The 18,693-nt window shown below is 39.8% G+C and overlaps 1 protein-coding gene across 1 annotated transcript in view; it reads left to right on the top strand.

Annotated features, from left to right (window-relative positions):
• DENND3 (DENN domain containing 3) overlaps positions 1-18,693 on the top strand; it is a 37,247-nt gene that overhangs the window by 5,533 nt on the left and 13,021 nt on the right. Inside the window, exons 3-13 of the mRNA XM_035561701.2 lie at positions 601-716; positions 1,208-1,347; positions 7,044-7,155; positions 8,076-8,195; positions 9,242-9,460; positions 10,043-10,164; positions 10,632-10,787; positions 12,917-13,013; positions 16,282-16,385; positions 16,700-16,881; positions 17,326-17,847. Of these exons, the coding sequence (XP_035417594.1) occupies positions 601-716; positions 1,208-1,347; positions 7,044-7,155; positions 8,076-8,195; positions 9,242-9,460; positions 10,043-10,164; positions 10,632-10,787; positions 12,917-13,013; positions 16,282-16,385; positions 16,700-16,881; positions 17,326-17,847 (1,890 nt within the window). The remainder of the gene's footprint in view (positions 1-600; positions 717-1,207; positions 1,348-7,043; positions 7,156-8,075; positions 8,196-9,241; positions 9,461-10,042; positions 10,165-10,631; positions 10,788-12,916; positions 13,014-16,281; positions 16,386-16,699; positions 16,882-17,325; positions 17,848-18,693) is intronic.

Consider the following 18,693-nt stretch of genomic DNA (forward strand, 5'->3'; position numbering starts at 1 on the left):
ACAAGACCCATTAGCACAAGAAGCTGCAGCAGGTGCAGGGGAGGGAAGCAGAAAATCCCTGTCCACTACTGGTGAATCTTGGCTTAAATGGACGGGCACACACGCACGTTTTCTTTTTTTCCCCCCTTTTTTTTAAACGACTCTTTGAATTTTCATTTGCTATTAAGATAGCCTAATTAGTGTATTCTAAGATAAACAATAAAGTTAGTAATGACTATTTCCTCCAGGCTTAATTGCAGCAATTTTAACGTGCATATTAGTGCTGCAGACCTTACAAATACCTTGAAGGGGGAGTGAAGTGAACAAAACTCATCTATTGTACTTTGCCATTTAAAATGCAAAATAATCTTGTAGTATTTCTTGCTTCTTCAGTAATGTGTGGCTTATAACCTTCGTAATAATCCTTAGATCGGTTGGATTATATATGTGCATTTTAAACCCTTCAGATGACACATTTCTCCTGAAATTAAGTGGCAATGTGCAATATTTGTTATAAATAATCACTTTTCAAGCAGTTGTCACTGTGTGTATATATATATCATTATATATTTTAAATACATATATATATAGTTTTTTTTAAAAAATCTGTCTTCATTGCAGGAGGACTTTATATAACTTCTGAATCAAAAGAGGACCAGATTCATTTCCTGGTCTTCACAGATGTCTGTGGTAACAGAACATATGGTGTTGTTGCGCAGTACTACCAGCCTATGCAAGTATGTTATTTAACTCATGCCTTTATTGAAACATATTAAAAGATATAAAATAAAACGCTTGGAAAATAACGCCGGGTTTAATTTCTGCAATTAGTTAACAGATATTTTTTCTTAGTAGGAATACAGAACAAATCATACTTTATAACGCTGCTGTAATTTAATGCATTGCTGTTCTAGTGTACTCTGATTAAAATCCATAACAGGTTTTTCAGGAGTTTTGACTGAGTATTTAAGAGCTTGTCCCTTGGGCACGTTTTTTGTGAAGGCTGTGCCCTCTGTTCTTTCTAAACATCTTCTGTGCTAGAATTCTTCTTGATATGTATTTTTGGTCTTGTAGGCTGAAATTTTTCTGAAGAGCTCAAGGGAGATAGGCATCCAAATCCCCTGAAAACGCAGAGGGAATTGGGTATCATATCTCTTGGGCTCTCAAGAAAATACCAGCCGCAAATTCCTGATTAACATAAACACATTAATCTGTAGTTTCCTTGTAGGGTGGCTGTATTTCCTCAAACGGGCAGCCCCACTGGGAATCTGCGCGGACTGAGAAGAAGTCGGACTGTTTTGTACCGCTTGCTATTTGTGTTATATCCAGATACCCGTATTTTAATGCCCTCAAGGATTGTCTCTCATGGTAAGGCTTGCTATCCTGTGCCTTTCTGCTGGAAATAACCGCGCAGGTTTTCATAGATGAGTTCCCACAACGTGCAGAATGCTAAAACAGGTTTAGTTAAGATGCTGTCACATGGGAGGGAGTGGAAGAGAAGAAACACGAGGTGAATGTTACCTGGGCAGCAGGAAAACACAAGTTCTAAATGTTAAAGAATTTAATGTTTAGATGTGATGACGTCTTTGTATTCTTTGATATTCTTGGTATGCCTACAAGAATAACAATTTGCAGGAAACAGATGCCTCAGACTTTGTGGCGATTTTTTTGTTTGTTTGGTTTTTGTTTTGCTTTCCATTGGAAGAAGGATGAGTGCAGTTCTGTCACACTGCTGAAAATCACTTCAAAAGCCAAAGACCTCTTTATTATGCGCCGCACAAATGCCACAAGAATGTGAATATAAGTATGAATAAGCAGTTAATGACATTTTAACTAAATAATCCAATTTAATTGAGGCAGTACAGTGGCTACCTGGCTGTCGTAGAACTAGGAGATAAAATTGTAGCGTTAGAGTACTTCATGGGTCAGAAACACTCAAACTCTGCAGTGCAGATGGATTAAAAGATAAGTGAACATAAGTCAATCTTCTTTAGTAACTTATTTTGAGGTCATAACCTCTGTATGTTGCTTTGTTGTTAAACTGTTAAAATCTGTATGCTTTTCTGAAGTGGCTTAAAAGCTCCTTGCACGAGGGAGCCTGGCACTGCGTGGTGGACATTCCTGGCTAATCTTTGCTTGCAGAGGTAGAAGATTCCTTTCAGTAAATTTCAGTCAGGCTTTGTAGAGACAAATTTGACGTCAGGTGTCTTCTTTTTGCAGGGATTTGCTACAGCAAGTGATATTCTTATATGTAGGATGAAAAATACTAGGGTTTTAGGCCACAGCTTGAGTCTGCCAACCTGTTTCTGCCTGCTGTTGGTGTGCTGGGCAGGTGAGCAGGCAGCAGCGTGTTTCGTGGGTGCGGTGGGTGCATCGCTACCTCCCAACTGGACTCTGTACCTTGGTCGTTTCCCCTGTGGGCTTGAATGTAGCAGAGGCTGGCTTTCCCTGGCTTAGATAAGAGAGTCCCAGAAGAACAAAGCAGTTCCTTCCTTCCTGGTAATTCAGATGTTTCCTTCAAAAAGCTTTGATACCAGAAGTGAGTAACTCTTGGCTGCCCTTAAGTAGAAAACACCCACTGCTGTTTTTCATGCTAGCTCTGTCCTGTCACTTTCAGAGCATTAATAAAGGGGTTAAGTGTGGACGAGGGACATCAACATGGTAGAAACGGGTATTCACAGGCTAGTGCAAAATCCAGATGACCAGTAAATGAGAAAGGAAATCTTTGTTTCACTTTCTCCTTTCCTGCCCTGATCACTTTTTCCAGTCCTTCCATTTTAGTCATTTGCATCAGCCATTGGTACTGCAGGAGGTGATTCATTTGCTTTTTATAGTCCCAAACCTCAAATAAATGCTAATCTGTGTAACTGTTACAACTGTATACCTGAGCTGTGATGCTTTGCAATTTATCAGGCCTTTATAATACGCTTCTGTGGTGGTTTTAGCCAGCTGGGCAGCCGAGCTCCACCACAGCCGCTCTCTTACTCCCCTTCCTCAAAGGGAAAGGGGGAGAAAATACGCCGGGAAGGGCTCAAGGGTTGAGATAAGGACAGGGAGATCACTCACCAATTATTGTGACAGCCTAAGCAGACTCAGCATAGGGAGATTAATGACATTTATTGCCTATGACTAACAAGCTAGAGCAGTGAGAAACTACAGGCAAACTAAAAACACCTTCTCCCGATCCACCCTCTTCTCCCTCATCGCCCTGAGGGGCGCAGGGGAATGGGGAATGGGGGCTGCGGTCAGTTTATAGCGTTTCGTCTCTGCCGCTCCTTCACGGTCCCTCTCTGCCCCTGCTCCCCGTGGGGTCCCTCCCACGGGATGCCGTCCTTCCCGAACTGAGCCTGCGGGGGCTGCCCACAGGCAGCAGCTGTTCAGCAACTGCTCCCACACTGCTCCGTCCCACGGGGTCCATCCTCCAGGAGCAAACTGCTCCAGCACGGGTCCCCCACGGGCGGCAGCTCCCCCCAGACAGAAGCCGCCCCTGCAGCTCCCTGCTACCAAAACCTTGCCACATAAACCCAGTCCAGCTTCATGCTTCTTTTATTCCCTGAACTCAGCCCATATAGGGCCATACTACTCTCTAGCTATCCACAGGCTGGGAAATAGCATAGACTCAGTTTTGTAGTTAGGGTGCTCAGCAGAGGTTTATATGGTATGTTCATGAGTCATTTCTTCTCTGAAGTGAGATGCTTCCGAGCTGGATGAAGCAGTCAGTTTGTGAAAGCATTTTTAAATAGCCCACTAAGGGAGAAGTGGGAAAATGTTCAGGAAAGCCATGGAAAATTCCAGAGGTTACAGAAACGTTTCTAGGTCTCCTGTATTTGTTCAGAGTAGACAGGAACCAGCTTGCAGGTGGAGTCCTGCACGTGTGGAAAGAAAGTTGCAGGTGGAGTCATCTCTTTAGAAATGCAACCTTCTGCCTCTGGCTGGGTATTTCAAACATTATAAGTAAATATTTCCGCCTTGATCATGCATAACACGTTTTTTGCACTCACTTAAAGCATTAGCCTCCAAGGTAACTCTAGATGGCTTCTTCCTTTAAACCGCACTGGTTTCTAAGGGCAGTTCAGATTTATCTTTAACCTGCCATCTAAGCTTTAATTGGCTTGTAAATGTGGCAATAATTATATGGCAGTTCTCCAGGGTAGCAGAACTGCAAGTTGTCCTGGTCATATAGCGGGGGAATTTGCCATTTAGTGGCACAGCTCTCCTTCCGTATCGCTGCTGCGTCTGGCTGTAAGATCCTAGTGTGTGTGTGCAGCTGGAAGGAGAGGGGAAGTGCAAGTGGCAAAACTCGGTTCGGTGCCGGCTTTTCCTGCTGAACTGGAAACTCAACTGATTACGCTTCCGTGTGTTCTTCAGGATTTTTATTTTTGTTTCAAAGCTCGTGATCACCACGTGCTTTCCTTGACTCCGTTGGACAGATAAGATCAGAATGTCTACCCTTTGGGTTTTTTTGTTTTTTATAAAAAGGTATCATACTGTGCCAGGGTGGAGTTGAGTGGAAGGAGAGGAAGAAGTGGAGAGGTAACATATTTTTGGTTTTGGTTGTGTTACTGATCTATTTATTTTTCCTCATAGGGCATCAAACAGTTAGTTGCTGGGATGTGTGGCTGTTCTGAATGGAATATAAGCAATTACAGTAAACGAGACCTCAGTGATCTGTTTTGAGCATAGTTCCCTGTGCAGCTGGGGTTGTTTCAGCTTTTTTTAACATTACAAAGTTTTGTCGCTGTTTGCCTGTAAAGCAGAAAGGCAGTTATGTTCATTTACCCCTCTTCTGGGTGCTTTGGCTGATTTATCATTCTGCCAGCCTGGGGATTTGAAAAAACTTGCTGGTGGACCTTAAACCACCTGTTTCTAGTGTGTAGCTCTGTCCTGTAATTACCTGTGGGCAAAATCCTCTTTGTGATCCCTAATAAAGGGCTGATGTTGAAGTAGGTTCTGTTTCTGTTCAGGATCCCGACCCAGCAAGAGATTTCTGGGAAAATACAAAAATAAAAAGCTCTGTTCTGCAGAGCTCATTGTCTGCAGGACCTGCAGTGCAGGGGATTGCGCATAGGTGGGTGGTTATTTGTTTTCGTTTAGAAGATTCCTCAGGTATTTTATCATCATAAGAATTTCTAGATAAAACTCGGGTTCCTAGTCTTTATCAAATGCCAAAATATAGTAAAAATAAGAACTGGAAAACAGGCTCAAACTAAAGATGAGAACACAGCATCAAAAGTTAGATCCATGTAGGTGCTTTGAACTGCAAGGTGAACTTCCAAACTTTTGTCATAGTAATGACGATCTTTCACTCACGAAGTGAAATATCCCTGGCAGTGATCTCCCTCTGGACGAGCTCTCATCTTGGATGGACGAATAGGTTCCATTCAAACAAGAAATCTTCCAACCTGCACAGGAGTCTCTTCAGCTGCCTTGAGAAAAGTGCAAATAGCTCGCAGCACCGAGGCAGTACAAAGCACCTATCCTCCCGTGGTCTTGCTTTCTGAAAAATCTGTTTGAGGGCAGTTAATAGAGGTAATGGAAGGGGTGTAAACTCCTTAGCTCCCTCTCTAATGTCTCAGAGATTACCTCCTTTATTTCAGCAGGCATTTACAGTGTAGAGCTGTCAGCTGCTGTTACACTGATGGGTGCAGCGTGCTGATCAGGAGGCTCTCACAGCCCCTTTTGTACATCTGCTCCTTTGCAGCATCAGGGTCAGGTAGTTTCTCGTGTAACACTTACTGGATGTGTCTCCACATGCTTTTTAATCTCAAATAATAATAAAGTAGCAAACAAACAAAAAGCTCTTGGGTCTACCAGTGCTGTTTTTGGTACCTTAGATGTGGCCTAAGTGTGGCAGCATGTTTAAAATGGTTCTGCTGCCTGGATTTCTTTGAGAATTTCCAAATTCCTTTCCCCCTGCCGCCTCCACGCCCCTGGTAGCTGATGGACTCTGGGGGATACGTGTTGCAGCCTAGTGCTCAGCCCAAGGCAGCTTCCAAAGGTGAATTTAGTAAATCTAAATGTCTTCCTTATTGCTAACGTGCTATAAAGCTTGGTGACACAGAACAGTGTGTCTTGATTCAGGAATCTACATTCTGTAAACAAATATGATGTCCTGACTTCTGATGTATCCCTCGAGCTACTCAGTTGCTTTGTAGACTGCTTCCTTTCCCAAGAACGAGTTTTCTGCAAGAGTTCAAAGAAGATAGAAAGTAGAATAAAACCACAGTGGAGAATATTAACCACATGAAGTTCCTAATTTCTGCTCATACAGATCAGGCTGAAATTGCAGATTTTGTAGCGCCTTAATTGTTATGTTCCAGGAATGCTGTCGGACTTCCTGGTTTGCAGTATTAATACCGTGTACGTTTAAATGCATGTGAGTTGGTGTGGCATATAATGCACACTGCATGATCTGTGTGGCCTTGAAACAGCTGAGGTAGTACAGATCCGGAATAGCAATATTTGACAAGTTTACACTTTGCATTTGTCCTTTTGGGGGGTAGGAACGGTAACAAACAGTGGTGTTCATGCAGGGCTAGGCCTTATACTAAGTATGGTTCTTGCTTCAAATTCCTCTGCTGTTCAGCCTGTTTTTTATTTTTTTCTTTAATACACAGTTTCTCTTTTTTTGTGACAGTGTTTTCCATCTCAGAGCTGATGTCTGGTGCTTGGGATGGGATGGACATAATGGCACTGTGTTGTTCTTGAAGCAATCTGTATAAGCCCCTTCCTCAAGCTGCGTCTCACCTTTAGATTTCTTTTGCCATCATGAGACCAAGTGTGCCAGCTGCATGCTCTGATACATATGGAGCATTATTTTATGCAAGGAAGTAAAACAAACAAACAAACAAAACCAAACCAAAACACTGGTCTGCTTCTGACACAGCAGCGTCATTAAAATTAAATGGAGCCACTAAAGTATCCAATAAATTAGAAACAAATTATCTGGTGTAATAGATTCATTGCTCCTAGTAATGCCTCTTAATTCTAGCTTGTCAACAAAAAAGCTTTTTTCATGTTTATATGTTATTATTTATAAATATTTTTCTATAATTTAATTTCAGCTTACTGGTGCAACTGCGACCTTTCAAGGATTTAGATGTCGATGATCACATAAAAGAATTTGCTGCAAAATTATTTTTAATACCCAGCCCGCCACCAGGACCGCTGCACTTGGTAATTACTGATGCTGAATTTCCTAATTATCTTCATGTGACACGTTATAAAGCTCTAGGATGTTGCTTTGTATAAATTAGAGAAAATTTTTCCCTGTCAGATAGGAGATTTCACCTGCTGATATGTAACTGATGTCAAAAGGGAAACAAAATTTCCCTTTCACCTGTACAGTATCCCATTGCCCTCTTGCTGAATACACATATATAAACCCCAGTAAATCCTATAACTGTGTCACTTGACCGAAGTGTGGGAGTTCCCTGTCTTGTGTCTGATTTTGGGCACGTTGTTATCTTTCATCTACCTGAAATGGCTTCCAAGGAGGCAGTGCTTCAGCCATGTGCTTCTCCTTAGCTGATTTCCTTGAATCTTGGATAAGGGGTTTGGAGAAGAGGAAGAAAGAGCGTAGGTGGAACATTGAGTGATTGGCTAAACCAGCTGCCAAGTGCCAAGGTATCCAGCACATGCAGCATTTGTCCCCCTGATATTTGAAGTGGAATATTTGAAACACTGAAAGAGGCCATTTTGTTTGGCTTGATTTCTTCACATAACGTTCATAATTTTTCTGTTTCCTAAATGAATTTTAACAAGACTTTGAATTTTCCAGTTGTACGTACAGATATAAATTGCATTGTAATATACTTGTAACAAAGAAGGTTTCAGAAGTCTTAAAAGTATTTTCTTTTAAAGTTTTTTTGGGCAAGCAACCTATGATAATGAAAGGAAACAAAGTCCCTGTCAGTCTTTCGAACTAGAGATTATATCTTTTGATATTTCTCTCTGTTTCTATTCCAATGCTCAAATACCTGCCTTTTTGCTGTTAGTTCATCTTAATGCTTTGTAGCTGGAACTAAAATTCTGGGCTAAATGTGGTGTGGGAACGCTTTTATTAAGAAATAAACAGAAAACATCTGTTGTAACAGGTATTTAATATGAAACCACTTCAAATAATAATTCCTTCACGAGAGGACCCGGACAGTCCAGTTATTGACTTGGATCTTCACCTTCCGTTGCTGTGTTTCAAGCCAAAGCGGGTGCTGCAGGTAAAGCTCATCAACACTTTAAATTGTATGTGGGATTAATGGTACTGGTAATTTGTATTTAAAACAAACAAACAAACAAACAAAAACACAAGAGGTTTTAGTTACCAAAAACCGTCATAAACCCAGCAATTCAGAACAGCCTTAGTTCTGCATATGGAAAATATGGCATAATAAACCATACTTCTTAAGATATTTCCTTACTTAAAGACCAGATTAAGGCATACTGGATTTATTTCTCCTGCAGTTTAGCAACAGGTGCTAAATTTCTTAAGCATACATTTTAAAATATAAATGCCCAAGCTGACAGATTTTATTTTGATTTCTCATAAAATGCATTTTCAGAAGGTTCATAAGAACGCTTTTCATGTGTAAAAAAAAAAAAAAAAAAAAAAAAAAAAAAAAAAGGACCTGTAGGATGGATTAGTAACAGTTGGCACTCTTGCAAAGAGAATGTAAAAGGTATAGAAAGACAAGAAAATACAAGAAGCTATTTGCAAAGAATTTTTTTCAGGGTTTCATAGAATTGTCCAGTAATTTTGATTTGAAGTGTCGTTGTAGGTTACTTGATCTGACTCTGCTTAAATGTATGATCTGACTTCAAAGTTCAATTAGGTTGTTCAATATCTATAGCAGCACTGGTGTCACTTTCTCTAAAAAGCTCAGGTTGGAGACCTCTATCCATGTCTGTAAACCTCCTGAGAGGGGAGGTGGTACTGGCTTTTTTTTTTTTCTGATGCACCCGTTTTTCCACCCACTTCTGCATGTTATGAAAGGAGCTATCAGAAATCTGTAATGGTCCTCTGCAACTGGTGCGTCTGGAGCATGGAGTCTGTGTCCTCACCTTTGCGAGATAACCAATACGTGCCATGGCTTGGATGTTGGTAGCAACAACAAGTTGGATGTTACTTCAATTTTAAAAATATATAAGGTATCTCTTAGAAAACAGAACTTGTGAGGCTGTTTTGCAAGCAGATGAAATACTTGTGTATATGTTGTATGTTCTAGATGTAACTCCTTGTAAACACTTAGCATTTTGTTGTTTTCAGATTTTGACCTGCATTTTGACTGAGCAGAGAATTGTTTTCTTCTCTTCTGACTGGGCCCTGCTGACTCTCGTGGCCGAATGCTTTATGTTATACCTTCATCCTCTTCAGTGGCAGCACACTTTTGTGCCTATTCTGTCTCGTCACATGCTGGATTTCGTAATGGCCCCAACATCTTTTCTGATGGGGTGTCATATCGACCATTTTGAAGAAGTTAGCACGGTATGTTCCCGTTCTTGCTGTTCAGTTCCCATGTGTGTGTTCCCTCCCTTCTTTCAGATTCACCTAGAAACTTGGTTTTGTTATTTAGGTGTGTGAGAAGTGAAGAAACTAAAAGTAAAAGAGTCATGTTAGTGTGACCATTGGCTTATTGGGATAAGTTGCTTGTTATATCCCTTACCTTTATTTTCGTTGCTCGTGGCTTCTGGGAGTTTCTTTTTCATCTGGGGAAAATTTCCATTTACATGTCGTTTGTGTACGAGTGATTTCCCTTTAGATCTTTGCTTAAAGAGTTGTGTGGGATGAATTAGATTCCTTTTCCAGGCAGCTGGGTTAAGAGGTCAGCATGCACTTGAAAATACTCTAATGGAGCTGCTGTTCTCTGTCATGGAGTTATTTATTTAATAAAAAGAAAAACCAGCTATATAAAGTATATAACTTCTCAGTTATTCTGAAGGTTTGTTTTTGTCATCATTTTTCAGACTCTTATTTAAGTAACACTCTTTTAGTAGGTGGTAGTACTCTTGTATATTAAGGAGAAACAGAAATACATTGTCAGTCTCTCTGTTTTCTTCTGTTAAAAAGGAAACTGAAGATTTAATTCTAATTAATATTGATAATGGGAATATTGCACGTTCAAAAATGGATGAAGAGGAACCTGAAATTCCAGATGTTCCAGCACAAGCCGCGGAAACTTTCATAAAAAGGTGAAAAGATACTGAAACTGTGTGTATCATAGCGCGTAAATCATGTTGGGCTCTCTTTTTAATGTTTTTATTTTGTGTTATTTATTATTAATTCATATTATTTAATTCATATAAGATGCCATTTGAAGGAAAATAGAAGGTTTCAATTAATTTGTATACAAGTAACTTTTAAGCAGTCACAATCATAACCATATTATGCTGCAACACCTAGAACACTAGTTTGTTTTTGATTACAAGCATTTTTTTCTGAAGTTTACTGTGCTTTATACAGAAAACTGAGTGCACTGTGATGTACGTGTACTAGTAGGACTTCCAGGAATCTTGTTAGCTTGTCAGTGCTTGTAAATCAGTCTTGCACTTGGTAAAAAAAAAATTTTGTGAGAGCTAAATAACATTTCCTTTAACAGATAGGAAGAAAACGTTGGTGTTAGTGTGTAACTTGAAGTTTATTTTTCTTTTCTTCGTAGAGTGGAGGGTCTTCAGCTGCATTATGACCTAGAGCTGTGCCATCTCCGTGCCAGCACAGATCTTGGTGAACTCCAAATGCGCAGAAGGGCTTGGCAGCAGAAGCTGAATACAGAAGTTCAGCAAATGACTTTGCAGTTAATTGTTAATATTTTCAGGTGAGTGGAGAGAATATTTTTATTTTTTTTTATTATTCCAAGAGCATATGGTACTGGTTAAGGTGTCACTGAAAATATTCTTATTTTGTCCGATTTCATAGACAAATCTTGTAAGTTTTGTGAGGGGATATGAGGAGGTCCTGCCAGCCTGCTGGGATATCAATCATTAATGTATTCAGATACATCTAGTACCTGCTGTAGGTGGCCCTGCTTGAGCAGGGGGTTGGACCGGATGACCTCCAGAGGTTCCTTCCAATCCCAGCAATTTTGTGATACACATTACTAGGACACCTTAGGTGAAGCTGTTCCAATTTTGGACTTGCGTGTCTGTTGTGTGAGGATTCCAGGAAGAGAAGTGCAGCCCTCATCTCTTAAAAAAAAAAAAAAAAAAAAAAAAGAGGGGAAAGTCCCCAGCCATTTCCCACTGCCTCTTGTTGGGGATGGAGCTCTCTGTGGATCAGCTATGGAGCTGCTCACCTGCCTGCTCCTGACACTTCCAGTCAGGAGCTGCTGGGTTGATTTATACAGCCCAGGTGCCAGGGCTTTGTTAGCTGCCTCGCTTTTGTTGGGTCAGTTTAGAGAACAGTCACACAAATGGCTGGGCCCTCTGCAAGGACAATAGCTGCTGGATGTGGAGGAAACAGAGTACAGAGAGCACAGCTGGATCCGGAAAACGAAATACGTCTAAAACCTGATGTGCTGCCACTGTGGCATTTGGGGGATTTCAGTGTCTGGCAGCAATATGTTGCAGATAAAGATGGACAAGAAATGCCTTTTCCTGCCTGAGCAGCTTGAACTCTTTAACTCACTAAATGCTTGTCTACAAAAAAATGAACGGATGCTTTGGTATTTAAGAGATGATAGTAACCTTTTGCAAAAGGGTTGATTCTTTTCTTGCTTTCTTTCTCCTTTCCTTCAAACTTTCTCTTTGTTCTTTTTTTCAGCATTGTTTCTTCTATCTTCTAATGCTCTGTCTACCACCGTCCAGGAATGAAGGAAAGTAAATCTCTGATGCAATCGTGCTGCCAGTTGCTGCTCTCTCCAGTGAAGCACTGTAGTATTTCTGTGTGCACGAGGTTCCATGTTTAAAGCAAACCACGATAAATGTTATAGAACTATGTACTTGTACTAACTACTGTTTTTCTGAACGCATACGTGAAAGACGAGCGATGTAGTGGCCTTTTGTCAGGTCTCTGCATGGGTATAAGATTCCCCAGTTGTGCTTATATTTGATTTTAGCTCACCAAATTATTTTCTTCATTCATGTGCTTTCATGGGAATTTATTATTTCTTAATATCCAGCATGAATAGGTGAAATAAGATAGAATGATAAAAGGAGCCCTGATTTTAGCCACTAGCACGTATCTATAGCTTAAATAACTTACTCATGGGCTTGAGTTCAGAGAACAGCTTTTTATTCCTGAAAAACACACATGCTGCTCCTGAAACAGCTCGTTCTGTCTCATTTTTAGGACACAGAAGTTAGAACTGGTGTCTGGTTTTTCAGGGATAGCACAGAGCCTCTGTTGCCTGCTGTGGCCATGCATATACTAAAAATTTACATCGATTTTGCATCTCACTTTCTCTTATTTCAATAACTCTTTCTCTTCAGACACAACAAGAGGTGTCAGTTAGTGCTGGGTTTAGGAGCAGAGTTTGAGAGTGCAGCAAAACATTATCGGTGTCTCGTGCATGTTACAGATGTCATGCAGTGGGATAACATGAAGCCAGATCACATATTCCACATTGCCCATGTGGAGAGGTACACTTGTCTTCATAGTGCCTCCAGCAGGTTGTATGGGATCCTGTATAAAAACACAATTTCAGGGTTGGAGCCTAAATTGTGACTTAAATATACAGATTCTCCTCCAGGGGTTACTGAAATTAGTCCCATGGACTGTAAGTGACCTTGCTGATTGGAAATGGCAGTGGCAGCAGGTAGCCTGTTTTGCTTCTTACAAGAGTCTATTTTTTCTGTGATTCAGTAGCTCAGGCTTGTTCAGTAAAATTGAATTTGCCTTCTGATACTGCAGCATGTTTCTAGTAGTACCAGTGGGTTGCTGCTGCGAAAGGGCAACTTACTTACAAATCCCCAAGCATATTTATCTTTCTATTTATTTTATTTCCAGGGAGGTAAAAGACCATCTGAATTATGAACACAGAGTGTTTAACAGTGAAGAATTCCTGAAAACAAGGGCAGTGGGAGACCAGCCGTTTTACAGAAAGGTAAATTCAGTGTTAAATATGTCGTTATTCTGCTATTAATCCCTACTTTAGGATTAATGCCAAAAATTAATGGAATGGTCACAGTTTGGGCTGTGTAGTGTTCCTGACTCACCAGCTTTCACAGAACGCTTTATGGGATTTATTTTATTTACTGTAAACAGATTAAATAGCAGGCAGCATTTTGGAGAGCAAGATACTACGTAATTTCAGAGCAAATAAAACGTAATTCCCCAGGGGTGCGATAAACCTATGGCAGATGGTCAGTAAAGCTACGTCTAAACTGCATTTTAAGCGCAGGCACCTGGCCAAACTGTTTGGACCAAAGCCCACGTGTGGACACCAATTTTGGGCAAGCCTGTGAGCATGGCAGAAGAGCCTGAATGGCACGAGTTGAAGCACCTGCCTTATCTGCAGCCTGAGCAGTGGGGCATGGAGCTGCTGATGGCTGCAGGCCCCGAGCCCGTTTCCTACAGTGTGGCACAGCGAGAGCGTGCTGCTCACACCCACCGAGCACAGGATTTGTCTCTTGTTGGTCTCAGTAGGTAGAACTACAGCTCTTCAGGCTAAAGGACACCCTAAAATCCCCACTTAGTTTTTCCTAGCACCCCTGCTAACTCAGCTTGTTGGTATATACCTGATTTTAAAGCCCTATAGGCATGGGGAGTTTGCCTTTACAAGCCCCGAGTTCCTTCTGTTGCTGTTCTGATCAGCTTGGTCCTTCCGTTAGTGTAAGCATGATTTAGGTCCTCTGCTGAAGCTCCCAAATGACTCCGTTTTTACCCAGTGTGTGCAGTGAGGCCGCTTTCTGCGAGGTTGCAGGCGTTTTCCTTGTGGAACACCAGTGCGTGAGGATGCTTTTATTGTAATGACTATGTATATCCTAAAGAAATGGGGTGGGTATGATCTCCTCATTAAAAAGAGAGTGTCTTGGTCACCAAGCTGTAGGATTTGGTGCTGTTCTGTTTGGTGTGAGGCTGTCACTGATCATCAAAGGCTGGAGACCCTGTGGGTGAGGAGGGGAAGTGAGGAGAAAGGAAGTGAAAATGGAAGAAGGGAAGGAGCAGGGGGAGAAAGAGAGACTAAGAATAGACAGATTACATCAGAGCTTCTTGTAGTGTTGGGGTGCTTTGCCCAGAAGCTCTAAGTTTGAGATTTTTATCCTTGCAGTTAATTTTTCATTAAGCTGTTGACACCTAATTAATTTAATATTTACCTGCAAGTAATTAAACTAAACCGTCACGTATCTGAGAAATAGAATTTATGTGTTTTAAGGGTTTGTGTCTAGCCATTTATAGTGTTTTAGGAGAATTCTGTTGTGACAAAGCAAGCCAAAATCCAAAATTATAAAGTCGGATGCTTTTTCAAGTCTCAGGATTAACCAAATAAAAGTGTATCTTAATTAAATGAAAATTAATTGGAAGACTGTCGCCCAGAACTTGGAGTGTCGGTGGTCGTTACCTAATTTCTGAAGAGATGTAAGACATCTTCCCCAGTTCCTTGCACCCTTTAATGCAATTTATGTAGTAGTTTCTAGCAGATAATTTAAGTAGGTTCTTATTCCTGCCTGCTGTGAGATGTTGTGCTCTTATTTAAGCTTCTCAAAGATAATAAGAGTTGTGTGATTTTTTTTTTTTAAGTGATACTATAGTTTGTTTAGCAAGCTGTGGGTCAAAGCAAAGGTTTAACAAGGTATATAAAAAAGTGCATTTACCGTTTTAGATTTGATTTTAATTATGTTCCATGAATACATATGACAGTTACAAAAGTTACCTTTGTCTTTGGAGTTTGGCAACTGGCTTTCCAGAGTAACTGCTTTGCACCTGGCAAACATTCTCAAAACCAAACTAAATAAGGAAAAATTAAGCAGAACCTATTAATGTGTCAGCAGGCCAAAAATTTAGGGGAAATGTTCTGACTGGGATTTCAAATGAATAGAAACAACTGAAATATTTTCAATGGCAGTTTCTAACACTATAAATGAAGGAGTGGCAATTTCATGAGTTGAAATTTAAAACAAGTGCACATTTAAGAAGACCTTTGAACAGTTGACTCATTTAAATACTAAAATACCATAGTGGTAGGTTTGCTTTCAAGTAAATCTTACAAATTAGCAAAACATGGACTAATTACTAGTGGTATCTAGTGTTATCGGTAGTGTTAATGGTATCTAGTGATATCTGCTGTTATCTTGATTGATTATCTTTAAAAACCATTAGGAAGGACTCAGTTCCTGCAGCTTGTCAGCTCCTGTACGTAGAACTGGAAAGAAAATACGCCATCTACTGGAGAATACCCGAAAGCAGAAATCTTAGTGCTTCTGTAGGTACCTTTTTGCAGGATGCATTGCAAATAGGTAGATAGGAGGCATCCTGAGTACAAAGAGGCTATTAGTTGGGAAAATGTTTCCATTAAGTTCAGAGTACCAGAATTACTTACTACGAATCTGATTTATGAATCAGAATTGCTTATGCTTATCTGATCAATAAACTCCTCCCCCCCCCGGTAACTGCAAGACTAAGAAGGGTACTTTAGCCAAGCCTCTGTGATAAAGCATTAATTAAAGTAATTTCTCTAGTTACGTTAAAAGATACAACAGTCTTTCTGTTAGTGTCAGTTACTTTCTAAAAGCTAAAAGTTGCATAAGCACAAAGACAGGATTCCTGGTTATAACAGGAATGGTTATAATTCCTGGTTATAACACTCTCCTGATGAAGTTAGCGTTGGATTTTTCTGAATAGATCAGTTTTCTGAATTGTTTAACTTCAAACAATGCTAATTGCTCTGTGTTAGTCCTAACACTTACAGAATTATACATGTTGTGCCGCCTCAAGTCCTGGTTTCATCTTGTTTTAATTTGAAATGGTGGGAATGATAGCTTTGCAGTTTTATGTAACATTAGAGCACCAGAAACTTCTTGTTCCAAACCATAGACAGTATCTGCATCACTTTGTTATAGGCAGAAAATACACTGTTACACTTAAGTAGCTAAAACTCTCTGTTATGCTCAGTATTTCTCTTTTTTATTTTTCTTTCCGTCTTTTCGAGGTTGGTCTGAGATTGTGGTTTGCCACTAAGCAAGTACAGAAGGTGAATGAAAGCTGAGTTGGTTCTTCTGGTGTTGAAGTTTCTGTGTTGAAATACTTTTGGTTTTGTGACTGCTAAAATCAATATTCTCAGCTTTGTATACGCAAAGCTAATAAAAATGAGCAACAGATGCTGTTAATACAACTTGTAAATGATCAAGAGTTAACCAGTTTGTCTCTCTCAGGTTTTGGAGACCTACATGTTTCACTCTTTTCTTAAAGCCCGCTTGAATAGAAAGATGGATGCTTTTGCTCGACTTGAGCTGAGTACCCAGTCTGAAGAAGACAGGTGATGCTTTCTCATTTCTTACTGTGTTTTTGAACCTCATTTTGATGTCAGTGATAAAAGTGACTCTATTTTGACTCTATTGGTATAAGATCAGGTTATCTATGAATAAGATAAAACGGCCTATCAGTTAGTCACTATTAAGCTTGCTGTGAGAGAGTGATATAAATGTGTCCAGTCACGGCTGTTGGAATTGTAAATTAACACAATAATTGTAACTTAATACTGTAAAACAACAACAAAATAATCAAGTAGTCATTTAGTGTGTATGTATACAGAGTTGTAAAACTAATTACATTTAAAATTGTTTCTCTCAGATTAAACTTGATGTTTCGTATCCCAAGAAGAATGACTACGGAGAAAATGGCTTCTAAACAAATGAATTCACAGTCCATGATGAATAGGCGTATGGTTATCAGTATGCCTGATCTGCAAGATATCAAGCTGCCAGAAGTCCCCCCTAGAAATTCCTCGTTTCGAAGAGTAGAAACAGGCATTGGTAAGGGAAGAATGTGTCAAACGAATGCAGGGGCTTTTCTGTTGTCTTTATGGGTGACATCATTGAGGATTTCCACAGAAACAGGGTCAGATGCTAGAAAGAAATGGTGGGCTGGGTCACTTTGAGCTGGGGCCCATCTGTGCTTATATATATATAAAATATTATATATATTATATACACGCATGTATCATATTATATATGAATATATTATATAAGTATATATTAAATATGAATATACAAATTAAAATATTATATATTTTCTATTACTGATATTATCAGAATAGGGAATACTCTGATAATAAGGAGGATGTGCAAACAACGCATTTGTGTCCTTAGCACAACTGGAGTTTCTTTGTATTATTTATAGTACTGCTGGTTGTGAAGATAGTCACACTTTTACTCGCTGCTTACGCTAATCAGTGTACCTTCTTTTTTTGTTTTTAGCTCTGAAAATGCCCCCCAAATCAGTCAGTACCTTCAAAATCCCAGAAATTCACTTTCCTCTGATGTACCAGTGTGTTCACTCCTACTATACGGAATTCTTCAACCATCTCAGCAAAGCTATAAATACCTTACCACCTGACAAGTCAGCATTGCTGGCAAGGTACTTCTACCTCCGGGGACTTATTAGCTTGATGCAAGGGAAACTACTAAATGCACTTTCTGACTTTCAGAACCTAGATAAAACAGACTTAAGAATTTTTCCTACTGATCTTGTAAGAAAGATTGTGGAAACCATGCCTCCTTCTGAGCGTTTTCAAGCAGACCGCAAGCCTGAGCTGAAGAGGCTGATAAGTCGAGTGATGGAAAAACAAAGGGAAGTTACAAAAATAGATGACCACGTAAAAAATTTTGCGTTGCCAAAAACACACATGCAACTGGATGATTTTGTGAAGCGAATCCAGGAATCTGGGATTGTCAGAGACAAAGACACTATACATCGGTTGTTTGATGCCTTAACAGTAGGTGGGTAGAAAATGCATTTTTATGGATCATCTGCATTGAGACAATGACAATTTAACAATAAAGACAAGGAATCCACTTACGTGCACACAGCGTACGGTTTTCCAGATTGTGTAGATGCGTTAGTTTTGCTTGTTTTGTGATCTGATGATGTGCAGTTTTGCTTTGGCTTAGATGAGTAAAGTGAATACAAGGCTGTCCTAATTGCTAATGGAAAATAACTCTGTTACAAAATCACTAGGTAGCCTGGCAAGGTGGCAGACTGTTAAAAGCACCTAGCAAATTCCGGAATTCAAGTAGCTACAGATTAAATTCCTCTTGGATGGTCATTGTAGCAAAAGGAGAGGTTACTTCTATGTTTGAGAGAACTTTCTTATCTCCTGAATGAGATCTGAGTCTTGTGACAGATTTCTAAAAGCCGTTTGAGAGTGCTTTTGTAAAACACTATTCAGTGCTTTCTGCACCTAGTTACTGCAGTAACTGTTACATTTTGTGCCACAAAGGATTAAATGTTGGTCAAAGTAGCAAGACTTTCTGAAGCCAAAGGTAGCATACATCTAGCAAGAATTTGACTCTGCTGCTCAAACCCACTTGAATTCTTAGAATAATTAAATATTTGGAATAACTGTTGCTGAAGTCTTTAATTGCTGTAAGTCTAGCTTTTATCCCAGGTTGTTAACTATGTAGCATAGTAACACACAGTATAGGATAAAGAACTGGAATGTAATAATGAAAAATATTCAGTTCAGTAGGGAATTACAAATCCGTTTCCATTGGCTGACTTTCTTTTTTTGACATGAATTTAAAGAAAAGAAATAATGGTACAGTGTTTAGTGCTTCCCTCCACAG

The sequence above is a fragment of the Cygnus atratus genome, chromosome 2 (genome assembly GCF_013377495.2).
Source record: "Cygnus atratus isolate AKBS03 ecotype Queensland, Australia chromosome 2, CAtr_DNAZoo_HiC_assembly, whole genome shotgun sequence".
Classification (NCBI taxonomy): domain Eukaryota; kingdom Metazoa; phylum Chordata; class Aves; order Anseriformes; family Anatidae; genus Cygnus; species Cygnus atratus.